The sequence below is a fragment of the Quercus lobata genome, chromosome 6, assembly GCF_001633185.2.
Source record: "Quercus lobata isolate SW786 chromosome 6, ValleyOak3.0 Primary Assembly, whole genome shotgun sequence".
Classification (NCBI taxonomy): Eukaryota; Viridiplantae; Streptophyta; class Magnoliopsida; order Fagales; family Fagaceae; genus Quercus; species Quercus lobata.
In genome coordinates, this window is record NC_044909.1 from 35,762,176 (window position 1) to 35,784,211 (window position 22,036).

The 22,036-nt window shown below is 34.4% G+C and overlaps 2 protein-coding genes across 2 annotated transcripts; both read right to left on the bottom strand.

Annotated features, from left to right (window-relative positions):
- Window positions 1-11,839: 11,839 nt before the first annotated feature.
- Window positions 11,840-13,894, bottom strand: LOC115950196. The gene has a single exon (XM_031067436.1). It carries the CDS (start codon window positions 13,892-13,894, stop codon window positions 11,840-11,842), a length of 2,055 nt encoding a protein of 684 aa, XP_030923296.1.
- A 3,919-nt stretch (window positions 13,895-17,813) lies between these two features.
- LOC115950197 lies at window positions 17,814-19,868 on the bottom strand. Its single transcript, XM_031067437.1, has one exon. The coding sequence runs from the start codon at window positions 19,866-19,868 to the stop codon at window positions 17,814-17,816; it is 2,055 nt and encodes a 684-aa protein (XP_030923297.1).
- Window positions 19,869-22,036: the final 2,168 nt, after the last annotated feature.

Consider the following 22,036-nt stretch of genomic DNA (forward strand, 5'->3'; position numbering starts at 1 on the left):
ATCCCATTTTGTTTGTTCACTATTCTGTTATCAACTGCCCTAAAATATTTATCTATTTTAAAAAGTCAATAGATTCTTTTTCATAACTTTCCAATATATCCTTCGGTTTATTTGAAAAAAGAAGAAGATAAATTTAATTGAAAATATGATATTGTCTTTTTATTTATTTTATTGATTCATATTCATGAGGGTATCATATTTAAGGACAAGACTTAGGTATTGTATCTTAGGGGTTGTTTCTTAGATTCAGTCATGTGGTTATTTAACTAAAAAATATACTTCCATCCCTTGAGAAAAAATTCATATAACAGAATCTTAAGAGGGGAACCTAAAGAACAGTACTTAACTACTGTACCTAAGTCTTATCCCATATTTAATGTTAGTGTCGACCTAACAAAGTGCTTTCACCGTTAGTAATTTTGGAAATTAGTGACCTTTTAATATTTTATACTATAATTTTATTTTTTTTAAGTGCATTAAATGATATTTGGGGAAAGTTTAATTTTCTAAGGTGAACAAACAATTTGGAATAAATGAAATAAAAGAAAATAATTCAATACTCTACGAACAATATTTCCTATAAAAAGAATCAATTTAAGACCTAATTAGTTCAAAATAGATCGAAGTAAACTAAAATGGATTAATGATATGCTAATATGGTTCAAAAAGGGATTTGGATCCTCTCCATTTCCCTTTGAAATGGATAGTGTCCAGTTCACGGACAGGATTTGTTTGAAAACCATCAAGGGTAAAAAACGTGTCACGTTAATTAAAATGTAAACTCACACTTAACTGGGGTTAAACACTTAAACTAGAGGGTTGTTTAACTCAACCAGACAAAAAAAACCTTTTAGGAGGGAAAAGTGAAACAGAGGCATATTTGTGCACGTTCAAAGCTTCACAGATTTTAACCAAAAAAAGAAGAAGACAGAAGGTTCAGAGAACAAGTTCAGAGCACATCGTTGTTTCTATCTTGCAAAAACAGAGGTATATCCGTAAAACTTGTTTATGCTTATCTTATTTGATGTTTGATCATTTTTCTGTATTTATATTGTTGTCTTGGTGAGTTTATATTGTTGTTTTGGTGGCTGGATGCAAGTTAGAGTCCATCTGAATTTTTATTTTTAATTTTTTGAGATAAAGATTGAATCTTTATAATGGCTGGATGATTCTTGGAGTCCATCTCATTTTTCTGCATTTATATTGTTTTATATTGTTGTTTTGATGGATGGATGCAAGTTAGAGTCTATCTGAACTTTTATTTTTAATTTTTTGGATAAAGATTGAATCTTTTTTTTTTTTTTGAGATAAAGTTTGAATCTTTATTAGTATATGGCACATTTGATTGCCTGGTCTATCCACACCAATGGTCCCTGTTCTGCCTGGTCTATTTCCCATTTAATTGCTGACATTCAAGACTTGGCTATGTCTTTTGTTTCTTGCAATTTTAGTTGGATTAGTAGATGCCGTAACTCTACTGCTCATTCAGCAGCCAAATTTTCCCTTGCTTCCAATGACTCTTTCATTTTTACTCTGGCTACTCTTTCATTTTTACTCTGTCTCATTTTTTTACATCATCTCTGTTTTGAAAACAAATGATAGGTGAAAGTTATAATAAATTTATGGTCAACTTTTTCCTATGGATAATGATGGGAATGCATGTTCCTTCTAACGTGCCCATGGAATCTACCCCATTTAAAGGGATGGAGTTTGAAGCAGATGAGATTGCATATGATTTTTATAATGAATATGGCAGAAAGGCTGGTTTTAGTATTAGAAAAGAGTATGTAAATAAATGTAAAAAGACTAGAGTGGTTACTTCAAGGAGATTTGTGTGCGCGAAGGAGGGAGTTTGAGGCAAAGACAGGAGAGATTATAATATAAAGAATCCACGAGCAGAAACAAGATGTGGTTGTGAAACATGTTTGGTTATTGTACTTAATCGAGATAGTAAAAAATATGTGATGACTGAATTTATTACTGAGCATAACCACTATCTCTACCTCTCATCAACTGTGCACATGATGCCATCACAACAAAAAGTGGCTGCAACTCATGCTATTGAAATTGATTTGGTACATTAATCGGGATTAAGATTAAAGCAATCTTATGAGCTTCTTAGTAAGCAAGTTGGTGGATATGATAATCTTGGTTTTACCAAGCAAGATCATAAAAACTATTTACGCATTAAGCGACAGAAAGACATGGAGCATGGGGAAACTGCTAGCTTGGGAAGATATTTCAATCGTCAACTAAAGGAAAATCCTTCATATTATTTCGCTACTCAATTGGATTGTGAAGAGTTGATTACGAATATCTTTTGGGCTGATGCAAGAATGATTATTGACTATAGCCACTTCGGTGATGTAATAACGTTTGATACAACGTATAGTACAAATAGAGATGCAAGGCCACTTGGAGTATTTTTGGGTCTCAATCATCATAGAGAAACTATTGTATTTGGAGGTGCACTTTTATATGATGAAATGATTGAATCCTTTGTATGGTTATTTGAGACCTTCTTAGAAGCAATGTCTGAAAAGAAGTCAATCACTATTTTCACAGATTAAGATGTAGCAATGTCAGCTGCAATAAAAGTAGTCATGCCTAAGACATATCATGCATTGTGTAGTTGGCATATGTGGCAGAATGCTGAGAAACACTTGGGTCATTTACTCAAAATGAGTTTTGATTTAACGATGATTTCTTAGCATGTATCTATGAGTATGATGGTGAAGATGAGTTTCTTACAGCTTGGAATGAAACGTTGGATAAGTACGATATTCGTGAAAATAAATGGCTAATTGATCTATTTAAATTGAAGGAAAAATGGGCCCAATCATATGTTAAGAGAACTTTCACTGTAGGAATGAAGACAACCCAGCTTAGTGAGAGTTTCAATGTTAACTTGAAGGATTGCTTGCGTACTAATTTCAATATAGTAGAGTTTTTCACTCATTTTGAAAGAGTTGTCAATCAAAAGCGGGATAAAGAGTTAGAAGCAGAATGCAACTCTAGACATAAATTTCCAAGGTTGAAGCTCAAAAGCTCTCCTATGCTTAACCAAGTAGCAACAGTGTACATGCTTACGTTGTTTGATTTACTTCAGACAAAAGTTGAAGAGGTAATGACACTTTCCATCCTAGAACGTAATGTGAGTCAAACACATAGTTATGTGGTTGGAGTTTTCAATCAATATGGAAAAATATGAAGTCATGTGAAATCCATTAGATGAGACTCTATCTTGTAGTTGCAGAAAGTTTGAGTCATTCTGTATTTTATGTAGGCATGGTTTGAAAGTTCTTAATGTATTGGATATTAAGTTGATTCCTAATAGATATATCATGAATAGGTGGAGAAGAGATGCAAAAGATGGAAGCGGAAAAAATTGCACAACACATAACATTTAGCCGGATACTCAACTGGAATATGTAGATCGATATCGAGATTTATGTCCAAAATATATTCAATTGGTGAATGAGGCATATGAAACTAAAGAAGGCCATAATATTCTAAGCTTAGCAATTGCAGATTTGAAAAAAAAAAAAACTTTGTGACCTTAGGAATTGCAAAGCTAATGTAGAAGAAGATATCATTAGGCCTTCTATTGATTTTGCAGACAAAGAAGAATAATTATGTGTTTCGATTGCAATTGTACCAAAAGGGATAAAGAAAAGGGAGATTTATCGTAATAAAAAACATAGGACGAAATCATGGATAGAAAAGATGCCGAAACCGAAGGAAGGCACATCAAAGAAGCAAACAAAGAAAAGAAAAGTGCAGGAAGTAATTTTCTAAATTATCCTTATTTTCATCATTCTATTTTATTTTTACACCTTAATATAGTATACTATTATTATTGCTAGACTAGTACAGTTTTTACAGGAAATATATGCACATGACGTCATGACACAAAAGAAAATTGAGGATATCTCTTTTGGAAATATTATTAGTTTTACACAACTTTTAATGGTACAGATATTTACAATTATATATTTTACTTTGATATTAATAATAGTTTAGATGCATGATTTGATAATTTTAATGCTAAGCTTGTGATATGTGTGATGTGTAATTGGTTTTCTTGTAGTCAGCTTCTATAAGTTCTGCATCACATCAGGGAGGCTTATTAGCAAGTGTTGCATTAGCATCATATTTAAAGAGTATATCAAAGGGTTGTAGGCTCCAACAACAAAATTAATTGTGCAGGAGGTCTCTTGGCTCAAGGAAGTGTTGCAAGTGGAGGTCCCTTTACTCAAGAAAGTGTTACAAGTGGATGGAATGAGATGGTTCATAAATTCAAGCCATTTTTCTAGGTTAGGATCATGTTTTATAATCTATGACACATGTTGAGATTAAGTGCTCTTGTTTTATAATTTTCCTAGTTTAGGACTGGAGTTTTGATGGTCCAAAACTTAGTCACATTTGGTCACATTCAAATGTTCAAATTTAGTCACATTTGTGACCAAGTGTTCTAGTTTTGTAATTTTCTTACTTTAAGATTGAAGTTATGATGATTCATAGATTTCCTTTTGTTACCAACTGACAGTGATTTGCATGTTTGATATATCTCTGCATGGTGTTAATTTCTGCATAATTATTTGTTGCTGCAAAATTTTTTATGTTTTTCTGCATAATTACTGTTTGTGTTTCTGTATAATTACTGTTTGTAATTTCTTCATAATTACTGTTTCTGCATAATTACTGTTTGTGTGTTTCTGCATAATTAATATTTGTAATTTCTGCATAATTACTGTTTGTGTTTCTGCATAGTTGTTGTTTTTTGTAGAAGGTTTTGGATGTATTAGGAATGGATCAGTTTTCCTATTTGCTGTAGATAGTGTTCAGTTTGTGTAGATAGTGAATATAATGTATTTTGCAATAAATCAATCTAATTGCCATCTTGCTTTATTGCAATCTAGTTGTCGTCAGTGAATATAATGTATATTGCAATCTATTTTGCAATAAAGCACTATTTAAATTTCTAAGGCAATTACACATGTGCAAAGCAATTTAAGGCCAAAATGCAAATCACTTGGTTTTTGGTTAAATGCACATTCATGTAAACTCTGTGTACTTGCATTGCAAATTGGTAAGAGAGCCAGTTAATCACTTTCTTTTACACTACTCACCTAATCTGTGTAGGAATGGCAATGGGTCGGGTTCGGGCCGGGTTTTTTCATACCCGGACCCGACCCGCGGGGCAAGACCCGTAGCCCGAACTCGACCCGTTTAGGGAACCGGGTTTTTTCCCGGGACCCGGACCCGCCCCAGCCGGGCCCCACGGGTCCCGCGGGCCCCGTTTAGGACTTGGGCCCAGTTCATGGCCCAACCAAAAAAAAAAAAAAAATTTAAGCCCAGATTTATTTTTTCCTTAAGTTCAAGCCCAGGTTTATTTTTGCCGTTCAAGCCTGCATATTCCAAATAAAAAAATTAAGCCCAAATTTATTTTTGCCTACATTCAAACCTACATATTCAAATTCAAGCCTAAATAACGTGACCCAAATCACTAGCTAAACATAAAAATAAAATAAATCAAACAAGTCCAAGAAATAAGTATCAAAAGTTCAACAAGTCCAAGAAATTAAAAAGCTACAAAATAAATCCCACAAGTTTAGAATAATTACAAACCAACATATTAATCCAACAAGTCTAAGAAATTAAAAAAAAAAACTACTAAATTAATACAAAATGTTTAATCTTCATCAATTGTGATACAACTCCCATCAATTGTGGCACAACTCCCAGATTTGTTTGTGTATGTGTTTGTGTCTTCCATCTCCGTTTTAGGCTCTGCATTCCCAACAAACACAAAAAACAAAATTAACAGAGTTAATTTGAAAATCTCTCACAAAATACAACAGATCAATAGTTAACAAACCCAATAACAGTATAACATCACAAACACCTTAACCCATAAACCAAACCCTCACCCACCCAAAACCCAAATAAACATTATTATTATCATCACAACAAATTCAATGAAACACCACACATAAGACATTAAAACTTCACATATCCTAATTATGTTAAATACACTGCAATTCCAATATTTCTGTGAAAAGCTCTAATGGGATTAGTAAGTACAAAATTATGTTTAAATATTTTCACTAGCGTTACAAACTTGCTTTTGCATATAGCAAACAATTTAACCAAAATAAAGTAAATTGTGTAGGTGTCCTGCTGTAACAAACTAACAATGGTATATTATTCACTCAATAAAACTAGATTCAATCACCATAAACATTTCAAAAAAACACATTTATAGCTTACAATATCAACAAAGAATTTAAAACCATACTGGGTCTTTCTATTTCTAAAATTCATAAATGAGTAAACTAGGAGAGATACAAGCATATAGATTATGCAAACCAATATTTACAATAAATTCAACAATAATTCAGTCTACAATAATTCAGTTATTGACTAAAACATAATAATAGCACTTTCCTAGATTTTCCCAGGTACCAAACAAAGATCAGAGGGCTTTTTCTCACAAACATAGATAGTATTATTATCAAAAGTAAAGAAAACCCAGCAGATATACAAAATAGAAAAAAACCCTTTCAACAACAAAGATATTTAAGACAAAGCAGTTAAGGAAAAGAATCAAAAGATAAAAACGAACTTCACGGACTCAGTGAAAATGAAATAAGAAATTAAGAATACCTGACTGACTGCTGAGCTGAGCGAGGGAGGGAAGGCTCACGGACTCAGTGACTGACTGACTGAGGAAGTGTGTGAGTGAGGGAGGGTCGGACTGAGTTGATCGAAGTGAGGAACTGTTGGACTGCGTTGCGCGTGAGGCGTGAGGGAGAGGGAGGAGGGAGGCGTGAGGCAGAGGGAGACGTGAGGCGTGAGGCAGAGGGAGGCGTGAGGCAGGGAGGAGTGCGGAGTGTTGGACTGGGCTGCGCGGAGGCGTGAGGCAGAAAGGAGGGAGAGGGGCTGCGGCAGCTGAAGATTGAAGAGTGAAGAAGAAATGAGGGAATAGTTAGGGTTAGATTATAGGTTTATATATATATTAGGGTATTTTTGTAATTTTAGGTACCGGGTTTTTAAACGGGTTTTTATACGGGTCGGGTCTCGGGTCGGGTCTGGATTTTTTTAATAAAACCCGGACCCGACTCGGACCCGTTTTGGGTTATTTTTTTAAAACCCATACCCGACCCTATTTCTAATCGGATCGGGTAAAACCCGGCCCATTAGGGTCGGACCGGACCAGGTATCCACGGGTCGGGCAAAAATTGCCATCCCTAAATCTGTGTACTTGGGTTGCACTCTTATGAGTTACTTGGCATTACAATCAAAATTCAATCCAACAGAGTAGACAATAAGAGAATTTAATTAAAAAAAATGAACAAATTTTATTAAAATGTACACTTTAATCACATAACAAGAATTCCATTGAAATAAACACTTTGATTATAATAACATGAAACTTCTACAATTGGTGTGCTTATTGCTTGTCTATACATTCCACCTCTTGCTTCTTGATTATACATTCCATCCAAAGTCTACAATTTTCAATCTTAGCTTGATCACTTCAACTTGCCTCGTGTTAAACAACTTGCCCCATCTCTTGGTATGAATGTATGATGCTTCTTTGTTATGTAAGTTCTTTTGGTATCAAAGCTTTGGGATGTATCATAGCTCCAAAGGCCCTTCCAAATTATTGATAATTAGGATCAATGAAACCTATAAGCAATATTAACAAATCTCAATCGTTTAGAATTATAGAGAAACCAATAACAGAACCTATCCAAAAAATTATGCAGACTTTCCAAATGGATAACCAAAAGGCTAATATAAGAACCAATCTACAAAAAGAGAGGCACAAAAAACAGTCAGAAAATTCAATTATTCTTCCTATAAGAGCTTTAAAGTTCAAAGACCAACCACAAAAGGGTTCTCAACAGTTCAGATTTTTGAAAATCGAAAATTCATCTGCCTCACCCTAAAAGCTAGTGTATATCAACAGCTAGCAGCCAGTAAACAGAAATCTAGCCATAGGCTAAATGTTTTCTTTTACAGTTCATCATCAAAATACAATTATGTGCACTCCATTCCTACAAAGGACAATTTACACACACCCAATTCTGCAATCAGTGGAATGACAGGGAAAACAAAGAGACATTCACAACACATTCTTTAAAACCTTTCATAATAAAGTGAACAATTAAAAATAAAATCAAAATCCATGCAAAAGCACAAACATTTACATAACAATGAGACCAAAAAAAACACCCACAAACCAAAAAAATGGAACCAAACATTCTAATAACCACAGCATAAAACACACACACAAAGATAATATATAAAAATTTTAAGCGTATAAACTAATCCCAATTCAAAAGAAAATAAAAAACCCCAAGAAAGCACTATCACAAAGCAACTTCTGGTGGATGAAACTAGGCAGAGAGAGAAAACTCACTGGGTAGTGCCTATGCCTATAGGTGGGCGGCACTTTCCAATGATGCTAGGTTGGTGTGAGACATAGCCCGCGCAACAACGGTGGCTTGGCATGATGGTTGGTGGCACCGGCGACGATGAGGGCCATGGGATGGAGAGAGAAAATCCTTGGAGATGAGAGTTTGGACTTTGAAATTTTAGATGGGCTAGTGAGAGAAAAGAATATGCTGATTTAACCTTGGTTTAACTAGAGTTTGAATTTGTTGAGTTAAGTTTTTAACATTTTAATTGACGTGACACGTTTTTGACCCTTGATAGTTTTCAAACAAATCATGTCCGTGAATTGGACACTCTCCTGCTTGCTCACTCCTAAGTGCAGGAGATCGTAGCAATATAATTCTCGGAGTACTGAGGTCGAACCACGAGCAGGGTAAATTCAAAGACAATATAATTAAATAACAATTTGGGTGAAGAAGAAAAATACTTTTGCTTGGTGATTGTTAACAAGAATAATAATAAAAACTTATTTAAATCAATAATGTAAATCCTAGGGCATCGGGGTGTTTCCCTATATCGATATGAAATTCTTTGTGATCTAAGAAAATATCTATTTCATAATTGATTGTTCTTATGTAATTAAAAACTTATGATTCGGTTGAACTAATACAATTCAAGAACGCATAATAACCTCGATTGATAATGCGGTTAGAAAAGTTTTCAAAAAAACCCATTCACTTTAAATCCTGATTTCTATTTGAAACTATTAGAAATTCATCTAAATAATAAGAAAAACATGATTGAACTTATTGAAAGCATGGAAGAATTAATACATCAAAAGAAATCAAATTGAACAATCAAATATGTCGTTGATAAAATCCTAGAAAGAATCACATTAAATATTCATATCGTATAGAAGAAACATAACCCCTAGCCCTAGCAAAGAGTTTAGGCTGCCATTAGAGAAAGGAAAATACAAGGTTTTCTCTCCGAAATTCGTTCTTCATAGCCTCCCTTCCAAACCCTAATGTCTAAGTGTCCAAAGAAAATAAAACATTTACTATTTTAATTTCCGTCCAGGTTTACAGTGGTAACTTGTGAGTTAATTTCGGCCTTCAAAAATTGAGAATTTTGAAAAACTCAAAACTGAAAAGTTGTAGATATTTAAATCATGGTTCCAACACATCTAGCCTTGTGTCAATTGGATTTTTGAGGAGAGAGATACGCCTAAAATACTGATCAGTGCTCAAATTATATTTTTCCTTTTCAGATTCTGCCTCTTTGATTTCTTTCCTTATTTGAAGCTTCCAATCATGGTAGATGATCCAAGCACTTTAGCTGCACCTCCTTAGACATTTAAGCATAGTCCTTTAGCTCCACTTTAATTCTAGTTTGGCCTCCATTCTCTCACAAATTCTGTAAACTCATCTTTCTCACATGATTTCCTGAAAGTAGAAAATTACACACAATGAATAGCATCTTATTCAAGAAATTATGTAAAGATAAATAATAGGGACTAATGCAAATCATGGCTTAATTATACAAATTAAGCATAGTAATAAGGAGATAACGCCTACATAAATATATAACAAGTATACATTTTAATGTATCATCACACCCCTTAACTTAAATCTTGCTAATCCCTAGCAATCGACAAAGCACCCATGTCTACTAAAAGTGAAAAAATTAAAACTAAAATACAAGCCACTTTCGTAGGCTACACGACTGCACTTCCCATGTGCAGCAAGTCTTTGAACCCCTAGGTCACCCTAGTGGACGAGTTTACTCTCGTGAGGGTTTGCAGTTTGCTTTATCATTATATCATACAAATGAACTTTCAATTTTGAGTTGGGATACTATTCATCATATTAAAGAGCTTTCACTAGATTCACTTTTGGAGTGTGTATGTGCATAGCCCATCCAATCAAACTGGCTTTTCCAAACATGCATAGACCAAGAATAATCTAGATTAGGGCCTCTACTCCAAAGCCTCTCTTAAGTCATCAACACTCTGAAAGAACACACATAGAAGTAATGGTTTCTCTCTTCAAATCACATGTGAACAAAAAGGAAAGAAGAAGTTTTAAGAATATCACATGTGTATACAAAAACAGCCGCTAAAACAATGGAAAAAGATCTCTTGGAAAGGATGTTGAATTCCTGGAAACATAAGATTAATACCATTCTCATCCCTAGTTTTTATCCCAAACACATACCAGCCATGCACCTTTAGGATCAAGTAGGACTTTAATCTCAGTGGTAGTATAATCTTATGGCTAGGTAAACTCTTTGAAATATGAGGTATATGAATCAAATGCAGAAAATTCAAGCCAAACCCAACTCATAGCAGTAGCAACCAACTTGAATCAAAATAAAATTTACTCAACCATATAACCCTTCTGAAATACATGAAAGATGTGTAAGACACCAATGATTTATTGATTGATTATGTATGTCTCCTCTTTCTTTCTTTTTTTTTTCTTTTTTTTTTTTTGAAGAAAAGAGAGACAATGGTGGTATCTAAACACATCAATTGCTCAAAACTTGAACCCCCATGAGAATACCCATAAATAAAAATGTTTTGTAGTATTGTAGAAGTATTTCTCATGGCTCAAATGATGGTGACAATGGTTAATGTAAAGATAGGCTGAATATTTGTTTAGCTGGTGACAAAAAATTGGTGGCCTTAAGCTCTCATCTCCTAAAATTTCACATAAACCAGCATGCCTAAGGACAAAAATAAGTAAGATCATGGTATATCTCCCTATAATGTTTCCAGTAGTCAACCAAAAAAAAAAATATAGAGATCTTTAACAAAAACTGAAGCATATGAGAGAAATTTAAGAGTTCAAACAAAGATATACTCTCACAAAGAAAAGTAAGGCTCAAAAACTCTCTATATGGGTTGAGTTTCAGCTTATATCTAGCTTGTTCATGATCCATGCATATCCAACATCCAACCGTCCACTAACCTGGCTATTGTGCTCAAAAGTTTTCAATTGTGCTCTTCATGAAAGAGTCTTAATATAGCAAATAGTATAACCAACTCAGCATTATTCATTCCAGCACATGATATAAAAATAAAGCTTATAACTCTTCTGCATTCAAATTCAAGGTTTTTTTTTTTTTTGGAACAGAAAGAAAGAAAAATAATGCAAGGTGTAGCAAAAATTTTAAACCTCTCCCCCCAACTAAAATATTGCATTGTCCTCAATGTATCAAAGCTAAAATAAATTCAAGTATAAAGGGAAGAAGTTTACCTTAAGCATTTAATTTTTTTTTTTTTTTGAAATTTCTTTCACACTTGCAAATGTTAGCTCACAAAAAAAAAAAACAAAACAAAAAACAAAACAAAAAACAAAAAAAACAAAAACAAAAGGCAAAAAGAAAATTAAAACAAATATAGTACAACTTCATAAGGCTCTTTCAGAGTTCATGTAGCATCCCAATAGGAAGGGATCTTCAGTGACATAGTCTCCTCCTCTGGTATAACTCCCCCTAAGAATGGTTTTAACCTTTGTCCATTTATTTTCAAAATCCTACCATCTCTAGGGTCCTCAACTACTACAACTCTATGGTTAAACACTTCCCTTACAATGAAAGGGCCATCCCATCTAGGTTTTAACTTACCTGGGCCTAAATATGCATATTTAAGACCACCAGGCAGCGGCTTAAGCTCCAGCTGTGGTGCCTCTTCACTTGAATGCACGAGCTTTTTTTCATTTTCTAGTAGCTCCTCAAAGCAAGGCTTCCACCCTTTATTAATTGCCATCATTTGTTGTTCTTCTAAAACTTGTGAGGAATCCAAGAAAGAAAAATTTTCAGATACATGAATATCACATTCTAAATCATAAGAATCAACAGAATTATTAAGAAGAGTTTCAAGCAGATCAAAAAAACAATTCTTATTAAACTCTTCTTGAACCACCACCCCAATGAGGTTCACATAAGCATAGTCATCATCCTCATGTGGTTGTTTAGCCACATGAAATATGTTTAGCTCCAAAGTCATGGAACCAAAAGTGAGTTGCATTCCCCCATTCCTGCAATTAATTAAAGCATTAGCTGTGGCAAGAAAAGGTCTACCCAAAATAATAGGGGTATGAACATTAGGATGTAAAATAGGTTGGTAATCTAGAACAATAAAATCAACAGGATAATAAAATTGTTTAATTTTCACCAACACATCCTCAACAATCCCTCTTGGTTCCCTTACAGAGCGATCAGCCAACTGTAAAGTTACTAAAGTAGGTTTTAACTCATCAAGTCCAAGTTTTTGATATACACAAAATGGGATCAAATTAACACTTGCCCCAAGATCTAGCAATGCATGCTCCATGATGTAATCTCCAATAGTACAAGAGATCATAGGACAACCTGGATCCTTATACTTTGGTGGGGTCTTATGTTGAATAACTGCACTTACCTGTTCTGTTAGGAATGCGGTCTTCTTCACATGATGCTTTCTCTTGATAGTGCATAGGTCCTTAATTACCTTGGCATATGCAGACACTTGCTTGATAACATGCAATAATGGCAAATTTATCTTGACTTGATGCAAATGCTCTAATATCTCAGATGTGGTGTCCAATTTCCTAGGTAATTTTAAGGCTTGTGGAAATGGTGGAGGGATTGGGCATTTTTCAATTTCACAAAATCCAAGTGACTCAGTTTCATCCTTCTCTTTTTCAACTGGGGTCTCCTTAGATTTCTTAGTTACTAAAGGAGAACTTTTATCAATCTCTTTACCACTTCTCAAAATGGTTACAGCTTTTACTTCCTCATGTTTATCTTTAGAGCCAATTTTTAGATTTTGATTGATGGGATTAGGTTGAGTTTGGGAAGGAAGCTTCCCTCTCTCTATCCCACTCAATGAATTTGTAAGCCTAGTTATATGACTCTTTATCTCTCTTACCTCTTCATCTAGCCTGGTGAGCATGGATTCAAACTTTTGATTTTGCTCACTTTGCCTTTGAATGAAAGTACTAAGTGCATCCTCCAAGGAAGTTCCAGATGATGATGATGCATGTGGTGAATTAAAATTCCTTGGAGCAGGAGGATTCAACACATTGTCACTCTTATAACTCAAATACGGATGGTTTCGCATGTTTGGGTTATAATTGTTAGAATATGAAGAATTATTTGGCCAGTATGAATTAAATGCATGTACTTGTTCTTTTGGCACATTCAAGAATGATGAAAGTGATGCACATCCATTTGTAACATGGTTTATCTCATGACAGATTTTACACACCTCCATTGGGTCCTCTCTAAAGGTAGCACTAACATTCCTACTTCCTTTCATTTTGAGTGCCTCAATTTCTTTAGTTAACATTCTGATTTTTGCACTCATGTTATCATCTTCCCTCAACTTGAAAACACTTCCACTAGAAGTGGTAGTGTTAGTTCTAGTCCTATCAGTGGAGTCCATAGGGCTAGGTCCAGTCCATGTGTTAGAGTTTTCAGCTATCTCATCAAGATAATCCATTGCATCTTCGGGTTCTTTTTGTAAAAAGTCCCCTCTACATAAGAGTTGAACAAACTGTCGGTCCCTAGGTGTAAGTCCTTCATAAAAATAGCTAACCAACCTCCAATCTTCATACCCATGAGTTGGGTAGAAATTGAAAAGATCTTTGTACGTTTCCCAAGCTTGGTATAAGGTCTCATTTTCTCCTTGGACAAAACTAGCTATCCTTCTTTTTACTTGCTGGACTTTGTGGGGAGGAAAATGTTTCTTAAAAAACTCTTTGGCCATCTCCCCCCAGCTACCTATAGACCTAGGTTTCATGGTGTAAAGCCAACTTCTTGCCTTATCCTTAAGTGAAAAAGGAAAGAAACGTAACTTAGCAGTCTCAATAACATTTTGTACATAGAAACTACTAATTACCTCTTCAAAAGCTCTAACATGGACATAAGGATTTTCATTTTCTTGTCCCCTAAAGTCAGGAAGTATTGTTAATAAGCCTTATTTCAGTTCTACATGTGGTGCATTAGGTGGAAACATGATGCATGAAGGAACAGAATTTTGTGTGGGATGCAACAATTCATACATACTTCTTCTATTCTCCTCATGATTATTACGTGTTTCATCACCCATGATTGATGAAGAAGGTGAAGGCAAAGGTGTGTCAAAAAGATTACTAAAGTAAGTTTCAAAATGTTCTAATCAGCCTCTCTTGTTTTTAACCCAAATGCTCATGCATCAATGAATGCCAATCAAATAAAATAAATTAAAAACAAACAGAAAAAAAAAAAAAATGGAACGAAGTTACCAATAGAAGAATTTCCACTGGTTGTGCTTTGCTCCCAAAAATTGCCTCTGAACACACAGCAGCTCCCCGGCAACGACGCCAAAATTGCTTGCTCACTCCCAAGTGCAGGAGATCGTAGCAATATAATTCTCGGAGTACCGAAGTTGAACCACAAGGAGCAGGGTAAATTCAAAGACAATATAATTAAATGACAATTTGGGTGAAGAAGAAAAATACTTTTGCTTGGTGATTGTTAACAAGAATAATAATAAAAACTGATTTAAATCAATAATGTAAATACTAGGGCATCAGAGTGTTTCCCTATATCGATATGAAATTCTTTGTGATCTAAGAAAATATCTATTTCATAATTGATTGTTCTTATGCAATTAAAAACTTATGATTCGATTGAACTGAGACAATTCAAAAACGCATGATAACCTCGATTGATAATGCGGTTAGAAAAGTTTTCAGAAAAACTCATTCACTTTAAATCCTGATTTCTATTTGAAACTATTAGAAATTCATCTAAACAATAAGAAAAACATGATTGAATTTATTGAAAGTATGGAAGAACTAATACATCAAAAGAAAATATGTCGTTGATAAAATCCTAGAAAGAATCACATTAAATATTCATACCGTATAGAAGAAACATAACCCCTAGCCCTCGCAAAGAGTTTAGGTTGCCATTAGAGAAAGGAAAATACAAGATTTTCTCTCCAAAATTCGTTCTTCATAGACTCCCTTCCAAACCCTAATGTCTAAGTGTCCAAAGAAAATAAAACATTTACTATTTTAATTTCCGTCTAGGCTTACAGTGGTAATTTGTGAGTTAATTTCGGCCTTCAAAAATTGAGAATTTCGAAAAACTCAAAACTGGAAAGTTGTAGATATTTAAATCATGGTTCCAACACATCTAGCCTTGTGTCAATTGAATTTTTGAGGAGAGATATACGCCTAAAATACTGATCAGTGCTCAAATTAGATTTTTCCTTTTTAGATTCTGCCTCTTTGATTTCTTTCTTTATTTGAAGCTTCCAATCATGGTAGACGATCCAAGCACTCCAGCTGCACCTCCTTAGACATTTAAGCATAGTCCTTTAGCTCCACTTTAATTCTAGTTTGGCCTCCATTCTCTCACAAATTCCTGTAAACTCATCTTTCTCACATGATTTCCTGAAAGTAGAAAATTACACACAATGAATAGCATCTTATTCAAGAAATTATGTAAAGATAAATAATAGGGACTAATGCAAATCATGGCTTAATTATACAAATTAAGCATAGTAATAAGGAGATAACGCCTACATAAATATATAACAAGTATACATTTTAATGTATCATCACACCCCCTAACTTAAATCTTGCTAATCCCTAGCAATCGACAAAGCACCCATGTCTACTTAAAGTGAAAAAATTAAAACTAAAATACAAGCCACTTTCGTAGGCTACACGACTGCACTTCCCATGTGCAGCAAGTCTTTGAACCCCTAGGTCACCCTAGTGGACGAGTTTACTCTCGTGAGGGTTTGCAGTTTGCTTTATCATTATATCATACAAATGAACTTTCAATTTTGAGTTGGGATACTATTCATCATATTAAAGAGCTTTCACTAGATTCACTTTTGGAGTGTGTATGTGCATAGCCCATCCAATCAAACTGGCTTTTCCAAACATGCATAGACCAAGAATAATCTAGATTAGGGCCTCTACTCCAAAGCCTCTCTTAAGTCATCAACACTCTGAAAGAACACACATAGAAGTAATGGTTTCTCTCTTCAAATCACATGTGAGCAAAAAGGAAAGAAGAAGTTTTAAGAATATCACATGTGTATACAAAAACAGCCGCTAAAACAATGGAAAAAGATCTCTTGGAAAGGATGTTGAATTCCTGGAAACATAAGATTAATACCATTCTCATCCCTAGTTTTTATCCCAAACACATACCAGCCATGCACCTTTAGGATCAAGTAGGACTTTAATCTCAGTGGTAGTATAATCTTATGGCTAGGTAAACTCTTTGAAATATGAGGTATATGAATCAAATGCAGAAAATTCAAGCCAAACCCAACTTATAGCAGTAGCAACCAACTTGAATCAAAATAAAATTTACTCAACCATATAACCCTTCTGAAATACATGAAAGATGTGTAAGACACCAATGATTTATTGATTGATTATGTATGTCTCCTCTTTCTTTCTTTTTTTTTTCTTTTTTTTTTTTTGAAGAAAAGAGAGACAATGGTGGTATCTAAACACATCAATTGCTCAAAACTTGAACCCCCATGAGAATACCCATAAATAAAAATGTTTTGTAGTATTGTAGAAGTATTTCTCATGGCTCAAATGATGGTGACAATGGTTAATGTAAAGATAGGCTGAATATTTGTTTAGCTGGTGACAAAAAATTGGTGGCCTTAAGCTCTCATCTCCTAAAATTTCACATAAACCAGCATGCCTAAGGACAAAAATAAGTAAGATCATGGTATATCTCCCTATAATGTTTCCAGTAGTCAACCAAAAAAAAAAATATAGAGATCTTTAACAAAAACTGAAGCATATGAGAGAAATTTAAGAGTTCAAACAAAGATATACTCTCACAAAGAAAAGTAAGGCTCAAAAACTCTCTATATGGGTTGAGTTTCAGCTTATATCTAGCTTGTTCATGATCCATGCATATCCAACATCCAACCGTCCACTAACCTGGCTATTGTGCTCAAAAGTTTTCAATTGTGCTCTTCATGAAAGAGTCTTAATATAGCAAATAGTATAACCAACTCAGCATTATTCATTCCAGCACATGATATAAAAATAAAGCTTATAACTCTTCTGCATTCAAATTCAAGGTTTTTTTTTTTTTTGGAACAGAAAGAAAGAAAAATAATGCAAGGTGTAGCAAAAATTTTAAACCTCTCCCCCCAACTAAAATATTGCATTGTCCTCAATGTATCAAAGCTAAAATAAATTCAAGTATAAAGGGAAGAAGTTTACCTTAAGCATTTAATTTTTTTTTTTTTTTGAAATTTCTTTCACACTTGCAAATGTTAGCTCACAAAAAAAAAAAAAACAAAAAAAAAACAAAAAAAACAAAAACAAAAGGCAAAAAGAAAATTAAAACAAATATAGTACAACTTCATAAGGCTCTTTCAGAGTTCACGTAGCATCCCAATAGGAAGGGATCTTCAGTGACATAGTCTCCTCCTCTGGTATAACTCCCCCTAAGAATGGTTTTAACCTTTGTCCATTTATTTTCAAAATCCTACCATCTCTAGGGTCCTCAACTACTACAACTCCATGGTTAAACACTTCCCTTACAATGAAAGGGCCATCCCATCTAGGTTTTAACTTACCTGGGCCTAAATATGCATATTTAAGACCACCAGGCAGCGGCTTAAGCTCCAGCTGTGGTGCCTCTTCACTTGAATGCACGAGCTTTTTTTCATTTTCTAGTAGCTCCTCAAAGCAAGGCTTCCACCCTTTATTAATTGCCATCATTTGTTGTTCTTCTAAAACTTGTGAGGAATCCAAGAAAGAAAAATTTTCAGATACATGAATATCACATTCTAAATCATAAGAATCAACAGAATTATTAAGAAGAGTTTCAAGCAGATCAAAAAAACAATTCTTATTAAACTCTTCTTGAACCACCACCCCAATGAGGTTCACATAAACATAGTCATCATCCTCATGTGGTTGTTTAGCCACATGAAATATGTTTAGCTCCAAAGTCATGGAACCAAAAGTGAGTTGCATTCTCCCATTCCTGCAATTAATTAAAGCATTAGCTGTGGCAAGAAAAGGTCTACCCAAAATAATAGGGGTATGAACATTAGGATGTAAAATAGGTTGGTAATCTAGAACAATAAAATCAACAGGATAATAAAATTGTTTAATTTTCACCAACACATCCTCAACAATCCCTCTTGGTTCCCTTACAGAGCGATCAGCCAACTGTAAAGTTACTAAAGTAGGTTTTAACTCACCAAGTCCAAGTTTTTGATATACACAAAATGGGATCAAATTAACACTTGCCCCAAGATCTAGCAATGCATGCTCCATGATGTAATCTCCAATAGTACAAGAGATCGTAGGACAACCTGGATCCTTATACTTTGGTGGGGTCTTATGTTGAATAACTGCACTTACCTGTTCTGTTAGGAATGCGGTCTTCTTCACATGATGCTTTCTCTTAATAGTGCATAGGTCCTTAATTACCTTGGCATATGCAGACACTTGCTTGATAACATGCAATAATGGCAAATTTATCTTGACTTGATGCAAATGCTCTAATATCTCAGATGTGGTGTCCAATTTCCTAGGTAATTTTAAGGCTTGTGGAAATGGTGGAGGGATTGGGCATTTTTCAATTTCACAAAATCCAAGTGACTCAGTTTCATCCTTCTCTTTTTCAACTGGGGTCTCCTTAGATTTCTTAGTTACTAAAGGAGAACTTTTATCAATCTCTTTACCACTTCTCAAAATGGTTACAGCTTTTACTTCCTCATGTTTATCTTTAGAGCCAATTTTTAGATTTTGATTGATGGGATTAGGTTGAGTTTGGGAAGGAAGCTTCCCTCTCTCTATCCCACTCAATGAATTTGTAAGCCTAGTTATATGACTCTTTATCTCTCTTACCTCTTCATCTAGCCTGGTGAGCATGGATTCAAACTTTTGATTTTGCTCACTTTGCCTTTGAATGAAAGTACTAAGTGCATCCTCCAAGGAAGTTCCAGATGATGATGATGCATGTGGTGAATTAAAATTCCTTGGAGCAGGAGGATTCAACACATTGTCACTTTTATAACTCAAATACGGATGGTTTCGCATGTTTGGGTTATAATTGTTAGAATATGAAGAATTATTTGGCCAGTATGAATTAAATGCATGTACTTGTTCTTTTGGCACATTCAAGAATGATGAAAGTGATGCACATCCATTTGTAACATGGTTTATCTCATGACAGATTTTACACACCTCCATTGGGTCCTCTCTAAAGGTAGCACTAACATTCCTACTTCCTTTCATTTTGAGTGCCTCAATTTCTTTAGTTAACATGCTGATTTTTGCACTCATGTTATCATCTTCCCTCAACTTGAAAACACTTCCACTAGAAGTGGTAGTGTTAGTTCTACTCCTATCAGTGGAGTCCATAGGGCTAGGTCCAGTCCATGTGTTAGAGTTTTCAACTATCTCATCAAGATAATCCATTGCATCTTCGGGTTCTTTTTGTAAAAAGTCCCCTCTACATAAGAGTCGAACAAACTGTCGGTCCCTAGGTGTAAGTCCTTCATAAAAATAGCTAACCAACCTCCAATCTTCATACCCATGAGTTGGATAGAAATTGAAAAGATCTTTGTACGTTTCCCAAGCTTGGTATAAGGTCTCATTTTCTCCTTGGACAAAACTAGCTATCCTTCTTTTTACTTGCTGGACTTTGTGGGGAGGAAAATGTTTCTTAAAAAACTCTTTGGCCATCTCCCCCCAACTACCTATAGACCTAGGTTTCATGGTGTAAAGCCAACTTCTTGCCTTATCCTTAAGTGAAAAAGGAAAGAAACGTAACTTAGCAGTCTCAATAACATTTTGTACATAGAAACTACTAATTACCTCTTCAACAGCTCTAACATGGACATAAGGATTTTCATTTTCTTGTCCCCTAAAGTCAGGAAGTATTGTTAATAAGCCTTATTTCAGTTCTACATGTGGTGCATTAGGTGGAAACATGATGCATGAAGGAACAGAATTTTGTGTGGGATGCAACAATTCATACATACTTCTTCTATTCTCCTCATGATTATTACGTGTTTCATCACCCATGATTGATGAAGAAGGTGAAGGCAAAGGTGTGTCAAAAAGATTACTAAAGTAAGTTTCAAAATGTTCTAATCAGCCTCTCTTGTTTTTAACCCAAATGCTCATGCATCAATGAATGCCAATCAAATAAAATAAATTAAAAACAAACAGAAAAAAAAAAAAAAAGGAACGAAGTTACCAATAGAAGAATTTCCACTGGTTGTGCTTTGCTCCCAAAAATTGCCTCTGAACACACAGCAGCTCCCCGGCAACGACGCCAAAATTGCTTGCTCACTCCCAAGTGCAGGAGATCGTAGCAATATAATTCTCGGAGTACCGAAGTTGAACCACAAGGAGTAGGGTAAATTCAAAGACAATATAATTAAATAACAATTTGGGTGAAGAAGAAAAATACTTTTCTTGGTGATTGTTAACAAGAATAATAATAAAAACTGATTTAAATCAATAATGTAAATACTAGGGCATCAGAGTGTTTCCCTATATCGATATGAAATTCTTTGTGATCTAAGAAAATATCTATTTCATAATTGATTGTTCTTATGCAATTAAAAACTTATGATTCGGTTGAACTGAGACAATTCAAAAACGCATGATAACCTCGATTGATAATGCGGTTAGAAAAGTTTTCAGAAAAACCCATTCACTTTAAATCCTGATTTCTATTTGAAACTATTAGAAATTCATCTAAACAATAAGAAAAACATGATTGAATTTATTGAAAGTATGGAAGAACTAATACATCAAAAGAAAATATGTCGTTGATAAAATCCTAGAAAGAATCACATTAAATATTCATACCGTATAGAAGAAACATAACCCCTAGCCCTCGCAAAGAGTTTAGGTTGCCATTAGAGAAAGGAAAATACAAGATTTTCTCTCCAAAATTCGTTCTTCATAGACTCCCTTCCAAACCCTAATGTCTAAGTGTCCAAAGAAAATAAAACATTTACTATTTTAATTTCCGTCTAGGTTTACAGTGGTAATTTGTGAGTTAATTTCGGCCTTCAAAAATTGAGAATTTCGAAAAACTCAAAACTGGAAAGTTGTAGATATTTAAATCATGGTTCCAACACATCTAGCCTTGTGTCAATTGAATTTTTGAGGAGAGATATACGCCTAAAATACTGATCAGTGCTCAAATTAGATTTTTCCTTTTTAGATTCTGCCTCTTTGATTTCTTTCTTTATTTGAAGCTTCCAATCATGGTAGACGATCCAAGCACTCCAGCTGCACCTCCTTAGACATTTAAACATAGTCCTTTAGCTCCACTTTAATTCTAGTTTGGCCTCCATTCTCTCACAAATTCCTGTAAACTCATCTTTCTCATATGATTTCCTGAAAGTAGAAAATTACACACAATGAATAGCATCTTATTCAAGAAATTATGTAAAGATAAATAATAGGGACTAATGCAAATCATGGCTTAATTATAAAAATTAAGCATAGTAATAAGGAGATAACGCCTACATAAATATATAACAAGTATACATTTTAAGGTATTATCATCTCCATTTCAAAGGGAAATGGAGAGGATCCGGATCCCTCAAAAAGAGCATAACAAT